At 46.6% G+C, this 24,631-nt stretch overlaps 3 protein-coding genes across 3 annotated transcripts in view; 1 reads left to right on the top strand and 2 right to left on the bottom strand.

Moving 5' to 3' along the window:
* LOC126004088 (peroxiredoxin-1) overlaps positions 1-24,631 on the top strand; it is a 1,184,503-nt gene that overhangs the window by 783,990 nt on the left and 375,882 nt on the right. The window lies entirely within an intron of this gene.
* The window catches only part of VASH1 (vasohibin 1), a 967,981-nt gene that overhangs the window by 668,188 nt on the left and 275,162 nt on the right, over positions 1-24,631 (bottom strand). The window lies entirely within an intron of this gene.
* IFT43 (intraflagellar transport 43) overlaps positions 1-24,631 on the bottom strand; it is a 93,882-nt gene that overhangs the window by 32,694 nt on the left and 36,557 nt on the right. The window contains exon 3 of the mRNA XM_049770495.1: positions 24,355-24,419. Coding sequence (XP_049626452.1) covers positions 24,355-24,419 — 65 coding nt within the window. The remainder of the gene's footprint in view (positions 1-24,354; positions 24,420-24,631) is intronic.

Here is a 24,631-nt window from a genome sequence, read left to right as displayed (position 1 = left end):
CCTACACAGCTAGGCTAAGATCACAAGGCACCAGTGAGACCTGCTTTGGAACACAAAGTGGGGTCAAAAGAGAGAATGAAAAAGCAGAGACAAAGCAAAAACTAAATGGGAAGAATGTTTTAGGGCAACTGGCAAAGCATAAATTTCTTCATAGAATATGGTGATAAGCTGCAAGTGTCTTTCAATAATACATTATAAGGTGCTGTTTCTGAAATAAACCCTCTTTAGAGAATTATGTGGCCAGCCTGCTCTCTGGAGGCATCTCAGACTCAGCTCAAAGACAGAGATGATGTTCAGGCTACAGGTCAAGACCCATTAGTGGGCCATAAAAACCCGTTCAGTAGACACCCCCGCCCCGTGTCATCCTTTTGTATGGAGTAATACATACTATGAAGTAGAAGAGACAAAACACTGCAAATGAAACCAGAACTAACATCAGCTCTTTGTGCAGTTTTACAGTCATGAGATAGAACACACTTATAAACTATTGGTGACAGGTTTAAATAGAGAACAGATCAGAGATTGTATAGTGGAGAAGTTGCTTGCCTCGGGTTCCACCAGTCCTATTTCTATCCCTGCAACACTGAATATATTCTCCAAGCTCCCACCAGGAGTAATCCCTGAGCACAGAGTTTTGAGTAGATCCTGGGCATAGCTGATGTGCACATGCACACAAAACACACACATACACACACATACACACACACACACACACACACACACACACACACACGCCTAGACAGTAAGAGGACTCAAAGCTATATCCAGAGTAGGAAAAGAGAATCGAAGGTTTTATGTCCCCTTATGCCCCCCAGTACTATAAACAGAGCAGGAAAGAGCGTCAAAGCTTTCAGGTCCCGTCTTCTTACTGACCTCCTGTGGGGAAACAAGCTGCTGAGGAAGTGGCCAGAGTCTGCTGAGCTCAGAGCAGCTCTTTCCTGGGCTGTCTGACTGACGAGCCCTCCCAAGGCCTTCTTCTCCAGCGGTGGCTGCTAGATGGCCAGAGACTCTGGCAGGACACCAAGATCCCGAATAGATCAGGGCACTGCCAACTCTCTTTAGAGGTGTCCGTGTCTCCCAGTACTTGCTATTTCCCTCCTCCAATTTCTTGTTTTGCTCACCTTTTGCCCACATCTGGGAAGGATCTTTTACCTTCCCTCCATCTCACCATCATCCACAACTGTCCAGGACTCCATAATTAATATGCAGGACCCCAAGATCCAGAACAGATCAAGGTGCTGCCAGCTCTCTTCAGAGGTGTCCATGTCTCCCAGTACTCACTGTGGTGGGCTCAGGAGAAGGGACTCTAAAGACAGACTGTGTGTGCTTCCCCTGGATCTAGGAGAGTCAGAGGTCCCCAGGGCCCCCACTTCCATCCCAAACATGCAAAGCCCTGAGCCTTACCACAAACAGCCTCCATGTTCCTTCAGGAGGCCACAGACACCAGCTTCTAGAACTGGGTGCCAGTCACATACACGAGAAGCAAAGTCCACTCAGTACTCCAGAGAATAACTGGAACCAAGGCCACTCAGCAAGACAGAGATAGTCCAGTACTCTCAGCGCCACTCTTCATGCACACATGTCCCCTCACCTTCAGCATCTCCCCACATGCGAGTGCATCTAAGCACCACCCCAACCTGTAGGCTCATAGGCAGACATGCCTCCACTCCATGGTGGCTCTGGGGAAACTCCGGAGGGATCCCCTAGTGATGGTGAGAAGTGGGTGGTTCTCTACCCAGGCAAGCCCAGCAGCAATTCAGATCTGATTAGAGATGCTTGTTCAATATTCAAAATGTAAAACACAGAGGTTGCTGAACCAGCACTTTGAAAAGTTAATTAAATGCCAGGTTTCTTTTTAAGAGCTACTCCATCACTTGCTGATTGCTCTGGCCATTTTGCAGCAAGGAGCGCTAATACTGGACAATGAGCATGTGTTCTCCCTCACCTCTGGCCATGCAGACACGGGACTCAGAGAAAGGCACGCTGGCCTCTGCCCCCCAGACCTGCTTGGTGACTTGGCATGGGGCAAGGCCAGGAGCATCGGTGTGTGGTCCTTTCAACTCTTAAGAGCAAACAGCACAGTCTGGTAATTGGACTCTGGGCTATCCAGTCCTGGGTTCGGCTATCCCCTCTCCTCGACATATGCTACAGCTCCTGGCCTTGGTGTCACAGGCATACCCTTGATTCTCAGGAAAGCCCTTCCAGCTGGCTGTCACAGCAAGGCTGATGACAACAGTTGACAATGACTGCATCTGTCGGACACAGGCTCTTGACCTTGCCATCTCGTACATGCGTGTGCTGCTCACTATACATTGTATGTAGTAACATGCTCAGCTTATCAAACTGGCTCCATTTGGCAGGTTGAGAAGTCAAGTAACTGGACCAAGGTCAGTCTACGGTAAAGACTGGTATCCCACGGCTACAGCCACTCAGGCCCACTGCCAAGCCTCCAGACTCTGGTTGCATTCTGGGCGTCATGGCAAAGCTGTGTGGGTAGATGGGTGGTTAGGGGGTTATGAGGTACCTCTGGGTCTGCAGGGGCTCTCCACCTTGTTCGTGCTGCATGAGACAGAAGGCCCAAGTCCATGGGTGATGTGTTGAAGGGTGAAAGGCAGCCTAATGTAGACATCAGCCCCGTGGAAATGTTTCTCTGGAGTTTAATGGAATACTGCAGAGATCTAAATGGAGATAAAGCACCACGGCTCAGAGAGCAGCCAGGATGCTATCTTTATGCGGCATGACAATGTTCGGTGTTAATTAAACACCGTTAACCTATTTGAGCAGGGGACATAACTGGGATGAATGGGGGGAAGTGTCCTTGAAGTCTTTCCCTCTCCACAGCCCATGCTGGACCCAAGCCTCACAGCCCAGATGCAGAACAGAATAGGCTTACAATAGGCCTGAGGGCCAGGTCCCGGGAGTCTGGAGGATCTGGGCAGGCTGTCCTTGAATTGATCCCCATGGACGATGGCCCCCTCACCCTGAGAGTCAGGAGAGGCCTGGACACACATGGTTACTAGTGCAACTTGTTGCCCACAGGGAGAAGAAACAGCCAGTTCAGAAGCTCTGAGTGAAGGAGACAGAAACTGCAGCCAGGAGTCAGATTTGGGCAGCAAGGACAAGGGAGGGGGTAGAGGGTCTGAAAAACCAATAGGTAAATAAGCAAAGCTCCTTAGCCACTTCCAATATGGAGCACTTCTGAGAGGGAAGTCAAATTGCCCTTTGCTTATGAGGTTTTCCCTCTCCAGACTGGTTAAAAATGTCCCCACTCCCACCCCAAATCTCACGAGCATGGGCAGGCAGGTCAGGGCACAGTCCTAGTACATCCAAAGACATTGCCCAGCTTTCAGGTCAGAAGCCTTGCCACGCAAGCTGAGTGGCAGGCAGCTGCCCATGTAACCGGGTCCTTCTGAGCTGGGAAGACTGACAATCCAGATAAAAACCCTGCTTTTTATAAGCCCAAGTTTTCTTCACAAAGAAAAACGCTTCTTCTCATTTTCCTGCAGGTAGGACCATGCCACCCCCCTATCCCCCGATTTGTACCTTCTGTAGTCCTGGTTGCTGAATGTCCGCCCTTCCTTTAAAGACAAGCAAGCACCCCAGCACCTGCAGTCTGGCATTGTTATGTGCCATCATACTGAGCTCCTGCCAGCACAGTCCGTCAGGAGTTTGGTAGGAAGATGAAAAGGGATTGTCTGTGTTCTTACCTACAGACAACTTGGCCCTCTGGCATTGAAGGGACAGTGAATTACAAGATAATTTCTGGGTGAAGTGTGCCCCCTGCTGGCTACACGAAAAACAACAGCTTTGTTTTGACGAACTAAAGGGGCATTTATTTATTTACCCAGAAAGGGAAAGAGTTGAAATACAACCCAACAACTCTAGCAACTGAAAACCAGTTATGGGAAGATAGTAAATGTATGCACACTGTTCTATAAGGAAACGTGAACAATGGAGGAATTTATAACCCCAGATCTTAGGTATCTCAAATCAGTATTATTTTATTCAGAAACTTACTGAAAAGTAATTATCTCCTAGGTGAGAACGGGAGTTTCAGGATTGGAGACATTTTTCTCTGCATGTCATAATCTGCTAGAAGGCAAGAACACTATAGAAAGAATAATAGTAATGCCTCCAGGAAAGTTCCCCAGAGCTGAGCTGAAAGGTCCCTCCACCTCTGGCAAAGAAGAGAGTATTATGAGGGGCTTCTAGAAGAGGAAATAGGAGCCAAGAGTCCTGAACATGCCCTAATACTCCCCAAAAGGTAACAGGATAGTGTTGAAAGAGAAAAAAAGACTCACTCTACTTGCCTCTCCACTACTTCTGTCCTTGCTAAACTTAAAAGCCAAGAGGAGATCTAGGCCAAATGCCATGGGAAAACCCAAGAGGGAAGCAGTGGTCCAGCTGGGGGACCCGGGAGACTTTCTGGAAAGGTACCAAAAGGGAAGGGGTATAAGTGGAGAAGCCATGGGAAGGCCTTTCTGGCTACAGGAAAGAACCCGAGTACATATGACTGGAGTGTGCAGAGTCGGGAACTCAGGAGGTTGAGGCAGAGACAGAGTAGCAATGGACACAGAAAATGGTTGGGGGTGGCTAGGACAGGTACCACACTCTAACAACACACCTAGAAGTCCAGCGAGCCAGGACAACTGACAAGGCACTTGCCCCAAAAGTGGTTATTAGATCCTAGGGGCCTTGGGGCACTGCCAAGAGTGATCAGTTCTGAGTACTGAGGCAGGTGCTGAGTCCTTTCATTTTTTATTTTTATTTTTATTTGTTTATTTATTTATTTATTTTGGCTTTTGGGTCACACCCAGCAGCATTCAGTCAGGGGTTAACTCCTGGCTCTACGCTCAGAAATCATTCCTGGCAGGCTCGAGGGACCGTATGGGATGACGAGATTCGAATCACCGTCTTTCTGCATGTAAGGAAAATGCCCTACCTCCATGCTATCTTTCCAGCCCCAGGTGCTGATTCCTGAGCATAGCTGGATGTTGGTGTTTGCCAGAGCCTGTGGTTTATTCTTTGTTATAAAGGTAAATGAATGAGGTTGAAGAGTTAAGAAAAATGTGGCCACACACAGAGTTGTTCCTAACAACACAATGAGCGTGACTTGACGCAGATGAGAAAGATGACAGCTCAGGGTGTCAAGGCCAGCTCTGGAAAAACCAGAGTGTGGCATGACACCAGTTGAAACCAATGAGAGTATGTGGGCCCACCAGTCAGATGCAAACTTTCAGTAGAATTTCTGGAATCCTTGACTTGAGTAGTCTACCTGTTGGATAGGTTGGGTGCTCCACTTTTCCTAGAGGAAATGGTCAGTTTGGTTACAGAGAAAGCTGGGGAAATCTTCCAGCCACTGTCTTTTCTGTCTCTCTTTTATCTCCTCAAGCAGGAAGGTCTACTTATCCAATCCCACAAAAACCATGATTCCAATGAACTCACTCGAATGAAGAGGTGATGCTCAGAGAGAAAGTTCTTCACGTTGCTGGAGTTGACCAGTGTGGGAAGCCATTAAGGAGTGGGAGGTATATGTGGTGGCTCTAGGAAAGAATCAGGTCCTACTGGAGACTTAGAGAGGTAGAGTAGAACCAAGGACACCTGGTTTCAGAGTCAATGTGGCACTTCCAAATGTAAACTCCTTTACACTGACCATGTGACATATCCAAATATGCTCTCCTGCACAGAAGCCCATATGGCACATCTACACATGGTCTCCTGCACACCAGCCCCTATGGAACCAAGAAACTGGTAATCAACAATGGTGAGGGCAGCCAGAGAGCAGGAAAAATATCTTAGATTATAAAAGGTTAAGCATAATTATGCCCATGCTGCTTCTTTTCTACTGAAAAACACTTCTGATAACTTCTCAGTTAAGGACTACAAAAGAAAGAGAACGAAGTAAGTATGATGGTCCCAAGCCATTTTTGTTTTGAGAGTTGAATCTGGTGGGGGGACTGGGGAGACCATTTGTGCCGGGAGAATTTTAACCAATGCCCGGGCCTTGAATCATGCCCTCTGAGCGCTCAGCTAGCTGCTCATACTGCAAAGGAGCAAGTTCCCCACTTAGCAGACACCAGCGAGCTCAGGGGAAAAGACTTTCTTCCTCGCAAGTTTTTGGTTCAATAAGATGGCTTCATATGATCAACATCTGATTTCTGGGAGGGTCCCAGAGGACAGCAGTAAAGACAATTTTATTCTAACAGCCTCGCTGTTGCACAAATATTATAGTGCATGGCCTTTGCATGAACCTGAGATGAAGGCGTGCGACTCGCAAAGCTTGGGGATGAAAATGATGCAGAAGGAAAAGCCCTTTCTGTTATACTAATTAACCATCTGACCTTGGGCAGTGGGCAAGGTGAGATGAACAGGCCATTCCAAGATTCAGTACTGGAGCCCCTTAACTCTCCTCAACTCCATTTCCCCCATCTCTAGCTGAAGGTGTCACTCAGGGAAGGACTCTTAAGGGGTCTCTCCCAGCTCTGGAAGGATCACTGGCCTTCATTCTACCTGGTTCCCATCACTACTACTCCCCAGTCTCTCACAGGAATGGACTAAAAAACACGGTTTATAAAATAATGTCGGGAAGCAAAGCAAAGACACCCTCTGCCTTCTAGTCAATCATCAGAGAAACAGAGGAACACAGACTCTTCCTGCCTGGAAATGTGTGTTTTTTGTCCCCAGACCTCCCTTCCCCAGCCAGGCTGCAGTCAAAACCTCTCGGCCCTCACAACCTGCTTTTTCCCCCGCTCTCAAGTTCCTTTCAAGCATTCTGGAAAGGAGAGTGTGTGTATAGAACTGGGGCACCTCGGAAGCCCACTCCATGGGGTGTGATCAGAATGGAAGATGTCACATTCTATAAAGCCTATAGAACAGATCCTGGCCTGGAAGAGGTGGACAATGACAGTAGCCATTGCTGCCATTACTAGCAGTAGGCAGCACTCAGCTGATTCTTGGCTCTGTACTCAGAAACCACTCCTGGCAATCCTGGGGGAACATGTAGGGTTCTAGGGATTGAACCCTGGCTGGCTGTATATAAGGCCAAGTGCCCTCCCTGCTGTATTCTATCTCTCTGGCCCCTCTATTCTGATTGTCACTGTGGTCTTTATCACTGACACAAACATTCTTCACTTTCGAGGCTCTTTCCGTGACATAGGAGGCAATCCGGAGACTGGGGGGTGGGTAGGTGTGAGATGAGGGAAGGTCTCAGATCATGAGCTCAGTGAGGGGGCCAAACCACAGGAAACAATGTAATACCCCAAATCAACTGTTTCTTTTTCATCCAAGAACCCAAATTTGTTCAAAGTGGTCACCAAGTCCACTAAAACCACTCAATATCCCCTCTCTGGCACTGAAAGGTGGTCAGAGACCATAGTTTTGAGAATGATGATGAGATGCAGAAGTTCTGGTAACACTACCCACCACCACCACTTCTCATCAGTTCTGCCTCCACACCAGTCTCCCTCTTCCCACCTGGAAGACAGAGGTGAGATCTGGAGCATCATGGCTGCTGCACCCTCAAGGCAGATGCCAGATGACCGGGGTCCACATGCTAGGCCAAGTTGGCCAGCACAACAGATACTGTCCCCATGTAGTCACCAGGCCAGCCTGGCCTGGGAGTCAGGGGATGAGAGCTCAAGCATTCTGGAACTGCCTCAACTGGGCTAACAGCACAGAGATTGCATATAAATGAGGTTGCATTTAAATAAAACCTCAACCTAACAGTGCTCTTCTAGGACAAAGGGGAAACTTTTCTTGTTGAGAAGAAACCTGTGTCCTGTGAAAAAAACAATCCAAGACCCTCCGAATCAGTTCACCCTCTCAAATGAGGAGTGGTATTCTCAGGGTGGGAGAGAGTGAGAACACCAAATATGTGGGGAGAAACACAGGTCACTTGGGAAAGTAATGGATGGGTCACAACCATGACATGTTTGGTCTGAAAAGAGAGCAGCCTGCTCCAAGAGGAGGGGAGACATAATACTCAGAGGGCTGTCCAGGGGAGAAACAGATCAACGGATGCCTCTCTACATCTGCCAAGAGAGTTCCAGGTCAAAAAGGCAATCAGTGAGAAGTGTTTAAGGCCTTGCATTTGGCCTACCCACAGTTGATTCCTGGTATCCCCAAATGGTCCCAAGAGCACCTCCAGGAGCGATCCCTAAAGACAGAACCAGAAGTAAGGCTAAGTAAGCACTAATGAGAGTCTCAAACTCTGTTCTCTTCTTTCCTCCTCTTCTCTTTCTCACTCACTCACTCTCCCCCCCCCCCACACACACACACACACAATGAAATAAATAAAAGGCACTCAATGAAGAAGTGATGGTGTGTCCCTAGTCACAGATCTGTCACCACTACATGGCTTTCCCTATTTTTTGACAAAATAAAGCGCGTGTCTGGAGTTCAAGAACTTTTCCAACTTGGCCTGGTTCTTCCAACTCTCTAAACCGCCCCCAACTCTGTCTGCTCTGTCTCAGCACTCTTTGTGGCCTCACCTGCTGAAGCCCTGGACCTGAAGCTCAGTCCTTGCCTGAGTTCCTTGCATATTAGGGCAATGATTCGTAGACCAAAATGACTCATTTCAGTCACTACCTAGAATGCTCTGGAAGGCCCAACATGCTCTCTGGATCACAGAGGGCCTTGAAGACCTCTAAGTTTTAAAACTAAAGAGACAGAGCCCAGGAAGCAGAGCTGGCCAGGTCTCTCCCAGCTCAGGGTAAAAGAAACCTGCCTGAATGCTCGCTACTGTCATAAAATCCAACCACTAAAAAGGACCTTTGAGATACTTAAGTCTAGATCTGTTGAAGAACCCTGGGAGACCAGAAAATCTGTCCCATGATCACAATGAGGAAATGGCTGGGGCAACAAGGACCTGGGAGCTGTCCTGACTCCTAACACCTAAGACAGGCCCCAAGAGAGGAAGGACCGGAAGTGCCCTTAGGAATGACCTCCAAAGTAGTGCTGGACCCCCATCCACCCCTTCTTCACCCCACCAGGCGCCTGCTGAGGAGTGGGAGGTGGAGGGTGGAGGGTGGAGGCGAAGTTGCTCGAACTACCGCACCAGCGGCCTGGGAATGGATCCAGTCCTTGGAGGGCACTGCAGGGTTAGAAGGAAGATCATTTCCAATGCCTAATTGAACTTAATGACCAGCCTAATTAGGCCTTTTAATGGCAGGACTGGCATGGCCTTGGCTCGTGCCCCTCCATGCAGAATGCAGCCTGACACTCACCTTCTCGGGATGGCAGCATGCTGCCCGGAGCACAGCTCTGCACACAGGTGGCCACAGCGGGACGGGAGGGCAGAGGTCACAGGCTCACTCACTCCCTGCCCAATAGAACCTGCTAGATCCAACAATGTGGTCCCCTCAGGGACCTCTGTGAAGGCACCACCAACTGCAAAAGGCACCATCAGGACACAGCAATGACAAGGATGTCACAAAAATACATGCAACAAGGCGCAGAGAACAAAGGCAGATGGAGCTGCTCAAGTCTTGGCCTTCTAGTTGTGTGACTAGAGGAAGTTAGTTGACCTTTCTGAACTTTGACCCTTGCATTAAGTGGGGATAATAATAGCATCCACCTCCTGGGGTTCTTTGGAGGATAAAACAACCTTGCTTAGTACAGCATCCAGCACAAAAGAGGGTGTGTACGTGTGTGTGTGTGTGTGTGTGTGTGTGTGTGTGTGTGTGTGTGTGTGTGTACAAGACATGTAGGTTGACAGAAGGGATGCTATATGGTCCTAAAAGTTAAACTCTGAACCAGGATACAAAGCTATGAATTTCCTAAAGACCAACAATATTTAGATTGAGGGTTGGGGGGATTTGGGGGACATATCTGGCTGTGATTTATCCTGGTTCTGAAGGCCAGCACCATTTAAGAAAACAAACAGTGGAGGACGAGCAGGTATATGGCTCAATGTATAGCATATGCATGGTAATGTTCAGGGCCCAAGTTCAAGCTTCAAGGCCATATGGCTCTGCCAGGTGTAGTGGTCCTGGTGGATCCTGAGTACCACCAAGATGGGCCTGGAGCCCCCAGGACTGCCAGGCCTGAGTATCAGTGCTTCAGTGGCCCAAACACTAATCCCACATTGCACTCAAAAGAACAGCTTGTGATGGTAAAAATAATAGAAATAAACGTTAATACTCAGCATTGCAGATAATGCATGGGGTCAGTAATAGTTAAAATAAAAATGAAGTACATAGAGCTGCAGCAATAATATAGTGGGTAGGGTGGCTGCCTTTTGTGCGGCCAACCCAGGTTTGATCCCAAGTCCACCAGAAAAGATCTAGGAATATACCTTGACCACTGTAGAGTATGCACCCCCCCAAAGAAAGTAAATATGCTTGTATAAAAATCTCCAGATTATAGAAAAAAATAAATAAGGTCAAAGAGATGAATCCTCAGCACCTCATATGGTCCTCCAAGCCATACCAGGAGTAACCCCTGAACACAGAGCCAGGAGTAAGTGCTGAGCACAGATAGAAATGACCCAAAAACCAAAAATTAAAATAAAGCACAGAACACAATTTATTCTACTTAAAAATAAATGGAGAAAGAATAAATGGTAGGAGCCAGAGTGTTGATGCAAGCAGTAGAGCATTTGCCTTGCACATGGCTAACGTAGGACATCCCATATGGTCCCCCAAGCCAGGAGCAATTTCTGAGCACATAGCCAGGGGTGACCCCTGAGCATCACCAGATGTGGCCCAAAAACCAACCCCCCCAAAAAAAAAATAAATGGTAGATGAGTACAATGATGCACAGCCAGCTCATGATAGGTGATGGAATTTGTAAAATATGTATACCTACCAATAAAATGTTACCAACAGTTACCTCAAAAGAAATAACTAGGCTTAGAGGATATTGTTTTAGGCAATTTAAATTTTATGTGTTTGAAGTTTTACATCTTTAAAGTGCTTACAACCAAAAAAAGATTTTAAAAGTCTCGTCCAGCAACAGAGGATTCCAGCGGCACTTGTAGGGTCTGACAGGAAATTGGAAAAACTGACTCTGATTGGCCCATATCAGGCCTTCTGTGCATGTGCTAATGCAGACAGTGGCCAATTCCTGAGGGTGCAGTGCTTGGGGGCTATGGTGAGTTAGCAGATCCTTCTATGAGCCTCTTACTTCTTTCTTTGCTCAGAGACTCAATTGTACAATCCTCTCTCTGGCTCCCAGAACTCAGGTAGGACCAGCCTCAGGAGAATTTGTTATGCAAATGAGGAACTGTAAAGGGCCAAAAGGACATACTACCAAGAACCCAGACTAGATCCACTGCTCAGATCCAATCACAGAAACCAAATTCTAAGACCACAGAAATGGTCTAGCAAAACTGGAGGCCAAGGACAGGGAAGTGGGCTCCAGCGGGCTGGGGGCAAAGCCCATATGTAGCGAGCAGTTTTTGGCAGGCCTGGGGGAGCAGTATGGAGGAGCCCTGTGGCCATGAGGAGTCTCAGCTGAGCACTCTGCTGCTCATGCTCAAGAACACCTTCTTTCCTAGCCCCCCTCCCACCCTGCCTTGGGCAGCAGGTGCACCCCTAGCTGCTGCAGCTTGTCAGGAGGGCGGCTCCCCACTTCAGAGTGAGGTGAAGGTGATGCATCCAAATGCTGCTGCACCTGGACCGTGAACAAACTGTTCTCACCATCACACGGAGACACTGAGTTGCAGGGTCCCAATTATTTTGTGTAGTCACTTGCATAAACAAATTGGCTAAAAGGGGCCCCCAATGCTTGCTCTGAATGGGACATCAATATCTCCACCCAAGCACCAGGGCAGGTGCCTCCAAAGAAAGAAAGGTGGGGGCCAGCTGCCTCTCCCAACTCTATGCTCTGGGATCTCTATATTCCTTATCCAAAGCCTTTGTGAAGCTTTCCAAAGGGCCCTGCTAGAAATACTACATAGGCAAACACTGGGAGCCTGGCTTTCCAGTCTGGTTAAACAGAACACGGGCTTATGACTGCTTGTACTGAGGCTAGACATTATAGAGCCATAAACAGCCCTTAATTAAAGGAGGCAGCTCGAATATAGAAGAGTGGCTAAAGAAATTGTGGTACATCTATACAATGGAATACTATGCAGCCATCAGGAAACGTGGTCATAAAATTTTCCTATACATGGATGGACATAGAAACTATTATGCCGAGTGAAATAAGTCAGAGGGAGAGAGATAGACACAGAATAGTCTCACTCATCTGTGAGAGTCAAGAAAAAAAAAAGACATTATAATACCCAGAGACAATAGAAATGAGGGCTGGAAGGACCAGTCCACAATATGAAACTTACCACAAAGAAGTGCAATTAGAGAAAAATCTACATTAACAACTATCAAGACAGGGGCCAGGGAGATAGCATGGAAGTAGGGTGCTTGCCTTGCATGCAGAAGGATGGTGGTTTGAATCCTGTCATCTTATATGGTCCCCAGAGCCTGCCAGGAGCGATTTCTGAACATAGAGCCAGGAGTAACCCCTGAGTGCTGCTGGTGTGACCCCCCCAAAAAAAAACTATCATGAAAATGGTGATGAGTGAGAGATAACTAAAAATGTATGCTGTGGGGGCCAGGGAGGTAGTGCATGGGTAAAGAGTCATGGCCCAGTTCTATCCCCAAGCACTATGGGAATGGGGAGCACCATCAGGGGTAGCCTGTAAGGGTTTGAGTACCATCATCAGGACTGCAATCTTGCATCTTCAGTCTCAGAATCACTGCACCCAGCACAGTTGACAGATTATCACAAAGAGCCACTCACTCTCAAGTCCCTAGCACTGAACCTACCACACATACATACACACACACACACACATACACACACACACACACCTTTTACATGTAACGTCTGGGTTTGATCCCCACAATCACATACACACAAAAGGTATGTTGTTGCTCAGAACATACAAAAAGGCTTGAAGCCATCTTTGCATGTGCGGCCTCTCTTGGAAGACACGTGGGGGAAATCTAGAAACAGGAGGCAAGCTGCCTGCAGATTGAGGAGCTCTCCTTAAACCCAAAATTCACAGAAACAGAGCAGGAAGGCAGAAAAGGCTACTCCCCTAGCTACCAGGTGCCTGCACCTTCTCCAACCATGGTTCCACTTTCCAGTCCCTCACTGACCCTACCCACAACCCTGTACTCCACCCCCATCCAGCTACAGGATCTTCCCTGCAAAGAACCAATAAATGGTTGCCCTGGGACCAGATTCTCAATCACACTAAGCAAAACTGTGCAGATTGGCAGAAACTGGAGGAAACCCAAAGGATTTCATCAAGGATTAAGTTCTTTTACTTCACTGGAACCAGAGCTACTCAGTCCTTTCTTCAATGCTGGGGCTCTGTTAAGGAATCCCAGTGCTTGCTAGCTAGCTAGCCAACTAGCTCACTCATCCCACAGGGACTGAGCACTTCCTTGTGCCAGTCACTACAACTGAGAAGCAAACTCTAGAGAAAAATGGGACATGCGACATGTCTGCATGCTAGTTACTAAGCCACACAAATGGAGCGAGAGCTCTCAAAAGGCTGGGGAGGTGGGGAGCCCAATTAAGAAGAGAATGAGGAAAGAGTCACCACGGTGGGGAAACATCAACCAGCTGGAAGGGAGCAAGCTGTACTTGTCCTGCAATTTTTCTACTGATCTGAAATTGTTCTAAATTAAAAGACTGGTTGGTGTGTGTAGAAAGGGGAGCAGGTATTAGAAGTATAAATATAAACCAAATAGCCAACAAGAGAAAGTTCTTTGGGAGAGGGGCACAGCCAGTGATGCTCAGGGGTTGCTTCCAGCTCTGCACTCAGGAATCACTCCTGGAGATGCTCAGGGGATCATGTGGGATTCCAGAAATTGAACCCAGGACAATCTTGTACAAGGAAAGCATGCTACCACCTGTACTATTTCTCCAGCCCTGAGATAGAAAGTTCTGTATAAAAGACTGTGTTAAGAAATGATTTAGGGGGCCCGGAGAGATAGCGCAGCAGCGTTTGCCTTGCAAGCAGCCGATCCAGGACCAAAGGTGGTTGGTTCGAATCCCGGTGTCCCATATGGTCCCCCGTGCCTGCCAGGAGCTATTTCTGAGCAGACAGCCAGGAGTAACCCCTGAGCATTGCCGGGTGTGGCCCAAAAACCAAAAAAAAAAAAAAAAAAAGGAACTATAGAGATAGTATGGAGGTAAGGCATTTGCCTTGTATGCAGAAGGACGGTTGGTTCCAATCCTGGCATCCCATATATTCCCCGAGCCTGCCAGGAGCGATTTCTGAGTGTAGAGCCAGGAGTAACCCCTACGCGCTGCCAGGTGTGACCCCAAAAATAATTTAGAGGGGCTGGAGAGATAGTACAGCGGTAGGGCATTTGCCTTGCAAGTGACCGGCCCAGGACCAACAGTGGTTCGAATTCCAGCATCCCATATGGTTCCCTTGCCTGCCAGAAGCAATTTCTGAGCACAGAGCCAGAAGTTACCCCTGAGCACCACCAGGTATGCCCCCCCTAAAAAAAAGAAGTGATATTATAAATTCCCCACACCCAATCCCATTCGAGAGCTTGTAATAAAATCAGGGAACTGGGAACAGTCACAAATGGACCTCTCACAGAGAGTGGAAGCCTGATTCAGGTGGAAGGTGGCTCTACTCTGACCCTACTGGGCAATCCCAGTCTCCACTTCCCAGTGAACTTTAGGTGCTAGAGCGGTCAGGTGATGATTGCAGCATGGACATGGCCCCCCTCTAGCGCCCAGAGCTTCTCAGCCAACTCACAATTTCACAGGGATAGTGGAGGAAAGGGGAATAAGGAAGCAGTCGACTAAATCCCAAATAAATGGCCTTACGCAGGTCACTGGCATAAAGAACCCACAACCCACAGTGTGGGGGCCAGAGTGATGGTACAATGGGTAGGTACCTGTCATGCACATGACCAATCTGGGTTCAATCCCTGGCACCACATATGGTCCTATGAACCTTGCCAAGAGTAGACCCTGAGAGCAGAGCAAGGAGTTAGCTCTGAGCATGACTGGATATGGCCCCCAAACAAACAAAATTAAAATCAGCGGAGTAGAGATGGGGGAAGGGGCTGAAGGCGGAGGGTGGGTAGTGAAACCGAACACAAGAGAGACTGCAGTCATCTGGAAGAAATGGAAGGTCTGCACTGTGGGCTGTCCTTTGAGAATCTGACTGCTGGACATGTCTGAGACAGGGGAAGTACCTGGCTGTGTGATGTGGGCATGAGATGACATGAAGGAATTGTTATTAATTATGATAGGCATGCTAATGAGATGATGGTTCATAAATACAAACAGTCCTTATCAATTAACAAAAATTATCCTGGGCAGGAAAGGCAGGCGGGAGGAGGGAGCAGTGATGCTGCATATTATCCAGCCCTTCTACTCATCCTGACCTCGTGGAGGATAAAGGGGTTTTCACATACGCACATAGGCAATCCTCTTAACATACATCCGCCGGGACTTAGTTTTTAAGACAGGGGCACTGGAGTGGAGACTGAGGGGATTCTGACAGGAGGACATGAGGTTTTGAGTGATCAGTTTGGGGGGAGCTGGCAGCTCTGGCATCTTAGTTTGGCACCCCCAGCTCAGCCCAGCTGACCCAGAGTGTAGCATGGCAGGCCGGGAGAGAAGCTCTGTCTAACTTAGCTCTTGAAATCTTTCAAGAAACTGCCTCTTGCGAGACACAATGCCCTTGACAGGTCACCTGAAAGGTGAATCGTATCTGCGACAGTGCCCGTGGGCCAGAAGCCGCCAGCCCTGCAACATCACTCCTGCCTTTCACACTCCTATAGCCAGAGAAGAATGAACAACTCCTGCTAAGAGAAGGGAGAAAGAGAGACTGGGATAGCAATGACACAGAGGGAGAGGACAGATGCCCTTTAGTATTCCTGGAACATCTATGCCATTAAGAGAGCAAGAAAGAGAAGGAGGAGGAGGAAGAAGAGGACGAGGAGGAGGAGGAGAGGAGGGAAGGGGCTACCTCAGGTCTGGCGCACAGCCATTCCGCCACCATCTTGATGCCCTTGACGCGTGCAGATGGTGTGGAAGAGGCTGGCACCAGAACGGCCCAGGAGAAGGAATGAGCGGCCAATGGAGATTTATGTGAGGAGAGTGAGATGGACAAGGTAAAATTGTCAGGAGGAGTTGTTAGAAAGTAAAATATATTGTGACAATTCCACTCCTGCCGTTCATCAATAAACTGACAGATCATTTAGTGTCAATTAGGAGTGATAGATGGACAAGTCCCCATGATCCTGGGCCAAAATTAATGGCTGGGAGGGAGAGGGTGATTGAAAATGACGGCTGACATTGAGAGCCAAGTCCTCAAAGTCCCCAAGGGGCCATTACTTGCCTCATTCCCTTGCAGATCAATGCAGGGACAAACCCAAAAACAGACACTCTGAGACAAAACTTAATCAGACTACCTTTTTCCGTCCTCCCTTTGCCCAGTTAGCCCTCAACTCTGCTCTGTCCCCATGGCCAAGTCAGTGCTGTCTTGCAGTCACTTCTAAGCTGAAAAACCCTTCTCCTGGATGGAGTTTGGGGAACAGCAATAGTTTTCTGAGGAGCAGGTCAGAGGAGCAGCAGGCCCTGGGGACTCCTGAATGCTGAACCCTTTTTTATGGTTCTGGGGTGAGTGATGGAGCTCCAGATCCTGACATCACAGGCTGAGGAGTAGCCAACATTGTTCTACTCTCTCAGGAACCCACACTCAGAAAAAAAACTCCTGCCCCTTGGCTGTGAGGGGCTCCCTCAGAACTATAAACAGCCCTACCTGCCCTGGGGGATCCACATGCCTCAGTCACCTTCCTCCTTCCTGATGGGCATGGGGATTGGGAGGGAGGAGAGCAACCCTTAGAAAAAGGGATATGAGATGCTGCAGGATAGAGCCCCACTTGGTAAGAATCCCCCCATTCTGGCCCCTGATCTCAGACCTGTGGCCTCCAGGGTCTCCAGCGGCCCAAACAGTGATCAAGGGACCAAGGCACCATGACTGCCATCACTCTGGTCCACAGACATGGCACCAACACTGACATCTAATTGCCCTCCTTGGGATCCTCTTAGTGTTCCCAACTCTGCTCTGCAAGGAACCCTGACAACTGCTGTGACACTGCCCTCCCACATCCCACCACCTATACAGGTCACCTGCTCCAGGCTCTTGTCACCCCAGCCAGAATCAAGCTCCGATGGCTCTCAGCCACACCTTGAGCTCCCTACAAACTTCAGGAACACCCTATTCCCAGCCTTAATGGGGCAGGTGCTCAGTGCAGCCAAGAAAGGCCTCTGGCTGCTCCACAGTCACTTCTCTCTTTCTGGTGTAATCATGTTCTTTTTGGTTGTTATTTTGTTTAGGGGCCACACCGAATGGTGCTCATGGGTTACTTCTGGCTCTATACTCAGAAATCACCCCTGGCAGGCTTGAAGGATCAAATGGGATGCCAGGGATTGCACCTGAGTCAGTCGCATGCAAGGCAAACGCCCTACCCTCTGTGCTATTGCTCAGGCCAATCCTGTTCTTTTTTGCCTCCTATTCGCCTTGGCTTTGGCTTTTAAGGAGGTGAGTCCAAATGAAACCTTCCTAGCTTCCTCCTGCTCCCAACTCAAATTCTCTCCAAGCTGGCCTTTCCCCATTCTCCTCTGTTCTGGGAGAGAAATGTCCTGGACTCTACTTGTCCAAGGTTAGTCCAGCTCTCTTGGAAGGTGGGTACCATTCCCTCCAGAATCCCAACCTTCCAACCTCACCCCTCACCTGCAATCACCTTCATCCCATGCGCCATGCACACAACTTCACCCAGAATGCCCCCTCCCACAATGCTCCACTTCCTTCTGTTCTAAGAGCACTGGCCCAGTTTCCTGTCCTTAATTCCTCACATCCCACCCACTTCCTTGTCAGCCTGCTGTCATTTGGCTTCTGCACCAAAGTAAATGATTCTCACCCCTTCTCAACCCCCTGCAGAAACCCCCAAAGAGCCCATTCAAGGACCCACCTTTCTCCTAACTGTGACAAGCAGCTCCAATGGCACCTTTTTTTTTTTTTTTTTTTTTTTTTTTTTTTTTTTGGTTTTTTGGGCCACACCCTGTGACGCTCAGGGGTTACTCCTGGCTATGCACTCAGAAGTTGCTCCTGGCTTCTTGGGGGACCATATGGGACGCCGGGGGATCGAACCGCGGTCCATCCTAGGCTAGCGCAGGCAAGGCAGGCACCTTACCTCCAGCGCCACCGCCCGGCCCCCAATGGCACCTTTTTTGACCTCTCAGACTTCCCCATTGTAGAAGCGATCTACCGTCCATGCCCAATTCAGGTGTCTCCTCCTGTCTTCTTGCCAACTCAACAGCTCATGGAAGTCAGGCACCCCGCAGTGACTTTACCTCCTCCCTTCACCCTACAGCCAACCAGTGAGCCTTTGGTGAAGGCCACCTTCAAAATGCTGCCCAAACTCTGCTTCTGTCCTGCTCCTTGTCCCAGAGCTGTCCCAGACAAGCTCTTATTGCCCCTGCTCCAGAGTATGAGCTTTCAATCAGACCTGCCAATCTCCCAGCATGCCATGTCCCACCCCCAGAACAAATGGGATCTTCCCAAATTACCAAACTGATCTTTCATCTGGCCACTAAGTGCTCACAATGCCTTACCCCCACACTTGGCACCAGGGGTATGAGATACAGAGAAATTTCACACCAGGGGTATGAGGAGGAAAAAAGAATAGGATGTGTGCAAAAGAACCACATGCCAAAAGGTCAGGGGCTAAAGGTCAGAGGTTGATTATAAAGCTAGAGGTGGAAACAAGCGTCAGGTCAGGCAGAACTTTGCAGTTCATAGTAGGGACTCTGGGCTTCACTGTACAGAAGGGAATAGCACCAGCAGAGGGCTCTGAGCAGACAAGTGCAATGTTATCTTTATTTTCTGGTTTGAGGGGGATCATACTCAGAGGCTACCCACAAATCAGTGCTCAGGAGAGCATGAGGTGCCAAGGATCAAACTCAGAGTCTCACAATGAGAGGCATACCAAGTCATATCCCCTGGGCCAAGAGACAGAAAAGTGAACAGAGAGACTAGTGATGTGCTTTGTGCCAACATCAATCCCAGAAAAACAGTGGAGGGACCTTGTGCTGGTAGCTGGATAGTGCCCTCTCTTTCCAGTGGAGACTACGTGAACTCTGCTGATCATGGCTGGACTGAATGAAAAGAAACTCTGTCTACGATGATCTGAGTTGTGTGAAACCAAGTCACCACTTGCAGAGACCTGGGGGGAGTCTTTGGGAGGTTTAGGTTACAGGCAGAAATTAAGAAATTTCTGGGGAATTAAGAGAACTGGTTTTCATGTGTTATGGTTGAGTTCAAGTAGAAATGACTTATGGAAATGAAATTCCCAGAGGCAGAGGCAGGACTGGGTTGGAGGTAAGAATCCAGGAGTCAGCAGTGTGCAGGTGACTGGGCCGGCAGAGAAAAAAGTGTATCCATGGACTAGCACTGGGCATTCATTCTAACACTGAGAGGATCAGTGCTTAGCCCAGCTGAGGAGTCAGAGAATTCCCTGAAAAGTGCCACATAAAACAGTGTCTCTCTTTGGGTCAGAGCGATGGCACAGCAGTAAGGCGTTTGCCTTACCCAGTACAGACCTGGGTTTTATCTACCAGCGTCTCATATGGTCCCCCAAGCCAGGAGCAATTTCTGAGCACAGAGCTAGGTGTAACTCCTGAATGTCACCAGGTGTGGTCTAAAATCCCCCCCCCCAAAAAACCCAGTGTCTCTCTTTAAGATTAAATGAGTTTTTCTGGGAAAACTTCTCACATACTCACTGAGGGACAGCCACTGAGTATTTTGTTATTGTTGTTCTCTAAGGATGAAATGCAGGATTTATTAAACTCATATTTTAGAGTAAGTTTCAGATATTGCAAGCCCTAAATTACCTTATAACTTATGAAAATGGGGTTACTCTACAAATACCTCCTCAGGAGCCAGAGAGATAATTAAAGAAGTAGAGCAATGATCACATGTGCCAAGCCCTGTATTCGATCCCTGGCATCACAATACTCCTAGAAATCACTAGGTAAAGACCCGAATAGCTGTCAAGCACTAGATGTGGTCCTGGAGGCCCCAAGTACAAACAGCCTGAGTCCATTAGGCCCTGGTAGGCCAAGCTCTGTCAGTAGTCTCAGGGGCTGGAGAGATAACACAGCAGTAGTGTGTTTGCCTTCCACGCAGCCGATCTAGGATATATGGTGGTTCAAAAATGGTCCACCTTGCTGCCAGGAGCAATTTCTGAGCACAGAGCCAGGAGTAACCTCTGAGCACTGCTGGGTGTGACCCAAAATCCCCCCAAAAAAGAAAAAAATAAGTCTCAGGCTGGAGTGATAGCATAGCAGTAGGGTGTTTGCCTTGCACGCGGACAACCTGGGATGGACCCAGGTTTGATCCCCAGCATCCCATATGGTTCCCTAAGACTGCAGGGAGCTATTTCTGAGCACAGAGCCCATAGAAACCCCTGAATGCTGCCAAAATTTCACTTATTGGCATCTACTCCCCAAACACACAAACATTATTTTGAAAAGACGTAAGCACACCTAAGGTCATGGCAGTACAATAACCAGGATATGGAAAAACACCCAAATGTCCAAAGATAGATGAACAGATAAAAAAAAGCTGTGATATTTATGAACAATTTATGATAATTATGGAATACCATACACTATAAAAATATGAAATCTTGCAGCTTACAGCAATTTAGAAAGAACTGGAGGACATTACATTAAATAAGATAAATTAGAGGTAGAAGGACAAACATCAGATGACCTCACTTATCTACGTATATAGAAAAAGAAAGCAATGGGACATAAGTATCAAATGATAATATATCCTTGATTTTGGATTACTAAATTGAGATTCATAAACAGTGGGGATAGGCAGGGGAAGCAAAGGGTAGACTTTGAAAGGGCAGTCGTGGAAGGCCTTGAGCTCTTTGTTGGTAGTAAAAATGCAGTAAATGAACATAAAAATATGAAGTTTAAAACTACTGTAACAATGTCACCTAAATTATAATTTAAAAAAACTAAAAATTGAAGTTTTATTAGTATACAAAATAAGAGCTAGTTTTCAAAGTTATCTTCTTATGTTGGTTAACATCAAAACCTAGTTTTATGTTCATTTTATAAACAAACAACTGTATGGTACTGGATGCTTTACAGATAGATAGAAGGAGCACCAGAAGACAAGAACATGTGTAAACTCAGATGCAAATAAATATGTGAAATTTGGTAATAGTTTCTGAAAATCAGAGGGAAAGACTTATTTTTCATTTGCTTATTTTTATAATGTCTTATTTAAACATCATGATTACAAACATGATTGTAGTTGGGTTTCAGTCATACAAAGAACACCCCCCCCCTTCACCAATGCAACATTCCCACCATCAATGCCCCCAATCTCCCTCCTCCTCTAACCCCTGCCTGTATTTGAGACAGGCATTCTACTTCTCTCACTCATTAACACTGTCATGGTAGTTGTTAGTGTAGTTATTTTTCTAACTGCACTCACCACTCTTTGTGGTGAGCTTCATATCATGAGCCGGTCCTTCCGGCCCTCATCTCTGGGCATTTATAACAATAATGTCTTTTCTTTTTTTTCTTAAAACCCAGAATCAGTGAGATTATTCTGTGTGTCTCTCTCTCCCTTTGGCTTATTTCACTAAGCATAATAGTATCCATGTACATCCATGTATAGGAAAATTTCATGACTTCATCTCCCCTGATGACTGCATAATATTCCATTGTGTATATGTACCAGAGTTTCTTTAGCCATTCATCTGTTGAAGGGCATCTCGGTTGTTTCCCATGTCTGGCTATTGTAAATAATGCTGCGATGAATATAGGTGTGAGGAAGGAATTTTTGTACTGCGTTTTTGTGTTCCTAGGTATATTCCTAAAAGTGGTATAGCTGGATCATATGGGAGCTCAAGTTCCAGTTTTTTGAGGAATCTCCATATTGTTTTCCATAAAGGCTGGACTAGCCAGCATTCCCACCAGCAATGAATAAGAGTTCCTTTCTCTCCACATCCCCGCCAGTACTTGTTCTTGTTCTTTGTGATGTGTGGCAATCTCTGTGGTGGGAAATGATAGGAAAGGCTTATTTTTAAATAAATGATCTTGGGATAAGAGTCACTTGAAAAAAGATAAAACTGGACCCATATCTCATACCATCATCAGGATTAATTCCATAGAGGTCAGAGATTTAAGTTTAAAAAGTATGGTTGAGTTCCAATAAAACATGATCTATAAAGCAGGCAGCTGGTACATAAAGCTGCATCTTGATACAGATAAACAGGAGAATGTTATTTTTAATTTATAAATGTAGACTTAGTATTACCTTTTTTGCAGAAAAAATCATATGGAAGATAAATTGAAATGAATATTGGGGCTAGTAAAGAATGAAGAGAAACAATAATAAAATAAGAAATTACAACACTGGATTTTGTTGGATGCCTTTAGCTTGAATCTAATCGTAAACAGAGAAATCTAGAGTATGATGAGTGTGATGTGTTCTAAGAGGTATCTGGCCTGGGTTCAAAATAATAATAATAATAATAATAATAATAATAATAATAATAATAATAAAAAGAGTCAACTGGGGCAGGGGGGAGAGCTCACATGCTTTGGATGCAGGACGTCCTGGTCTAACATCAAGCACACATGATCCCCTGAACACTCCTGGGAAAAGTCTCCAGGCAATGTGTCTGTGAGCTCTATTGACTGTGGCTCCAAAAACAAAACAAACAGACAAAAAATTAGTTGGGGCAGAGGGTTAAGTATATTAGATCAAGAGATACTATAGAGAACTATCAAATGCAATGCCTGAACTCTGACTGAGATTCTAGAGTTATAAATGACGTCCTTTGTTGAAAACTGAGGAAGTTTAATACAAACTACTTGTCAAGTATTATTAAATTATTGTGAAATTTCTAAGACATGATAAAGAGAATGTAATTATTTGGTGAATGTCCTTAATCTTGAAAGATACATGCTGAAATATTTATAAGGGAAATGTCATAGCTTCTGCAACTTATTTTGAATGACTAAGAAGGAAAGTGTGCATGTGGGTTGAAGAGATAGCACAGTGGTAGAGCATTTGCTCTGCAAGCAGCCAATCCAAGATGGACGATGGTTTGAATTCCGGCATCCCATATGGTCCCCCGTGATACCTGGAACAATATCTGAGTACAGAGCTAGGAGTAACCCCAAAGTGCCACCAGGTGTGACCAAAAATCAAAAAAAAAAGTGCATGTATCTTTTTGAAGAAAAAAAAAAAGAAATTTCATAAGAAGTTTAATCAGATAGTTGGTCATCCCACTGGTATATATATTCTGGAAGGTTTACCTTTCATTTATAATTTTGTGCAAGAGAGTAAGGACAAAAATAATCTGCACTGCAGCAGTTACTAACAGGCAATACCTTTTGTTTGAAAAGGAAAGTGCTCTATTCTTGTTAAGTTTCCAAAGTGTTACACAAGTGTAAGAAGACATTTAGAAAGAACCATTAACTGCATTATTCCTCCTATATCACATATCCAGCACAGGCAAATCAGAATCTGAAAGCAGATCAGTAGTTCCCAAGTTTGGGGAATTGGGGAAGCATAGGAAGCTATGAGGGGGGTGATCAAAATATTCTAAAATGACTGTAGTCATAGCATAGCTCTGTGAAGAGACTAAGAACTAGTGAACTGTCCATTGTTAAATGGATGAAATGCATGGCCCATGTATTACATGGCAATAAAACTTCTGTCCACTCCATGCCCAGTTGTCCCACCAATACTCCATATCCCAAATCCTACGGCCCAGTTTCGCAGGTTCACAACTAATCTCAGAAGAGATGCCAAGCCACTGAATTGTCTCAGTTTCACAACCCCAGCAATGGAGACACAAAACATCTCCAATTTCACAATACTGACAGCCCAGCGGGAACACATAGAATTGGATAGAAAAGTTGCCCTAAACTCAATGAGCTAAAACAATAACACAAAGGGCTTAACTAGTACCAAACACCTTAGACTCAAGTAAGATGTTATAATTTTCACAAATCTTCTTTTACTGAGCTATTTTTTTTAATAATTCCATTTGCTATTTTGCGATATAAAATAAACCATTTTGTGTCTGCTGAAGGGGCAGGTGTGGGAGTGGTGGGAAACTGAGGAAAATGGTGAAGGATAGGTCACACTGGTGGTGGGATTGGTGCTGGAACACTGATTGCCTGAACAACAGCACTATGAACCATTTTGTAAACCAGTGTCAAAATGAACTTGAAACTAAAAAACCAAACAACTGTCCAAAGGCAAAGTCCCAAAACACCCACCCCAACCCAACCCAACAGACTATAGGAAGTGACGACACTCACTTAGAAATCTTCGTGGACTCGTCTGCCCAGCCTCCTTGCCGTCGGGGTGGCTTGGGCGGGGGAGCCTATAAGAAAAGAGGAGAAGGCAACTTAATATAGTCACTCAGCATATGTACCTCAGAATGCAGTGACTGTGGAAAAGGTCACTTCAATCTGCCAAAATGGACCGACCAACATCTTGTCATGAAAACTACAGCAACTGGGACAAGAGAGAGCACAGGGGCCCAGGCACATACCTTGCCTGTAGCTGACCCCAGGTTGATCCCCAGCACCATTT

Source organism: Suncus etruscus, chromosome 3 (genome assembly GCF_024139225.1).
Source record: "Suncus etruscus isolate mSunEtr1 chromosome 3, mSunEtr1.pri.cur, whole genome shotgun sequence".
In the NCBI taxonomy this organism is placed as follows: Eukaryota; Metazoa; Chordata; class Mammalia; order Eulipotyphla; family Soricidae; genus Suncus; species Suncus etruscus.
The sequence above is the reverse complement of the archived record's forward strand: the minus strand, read 5'-3'. Positions and strand labels throughout refer to the sequence as shown.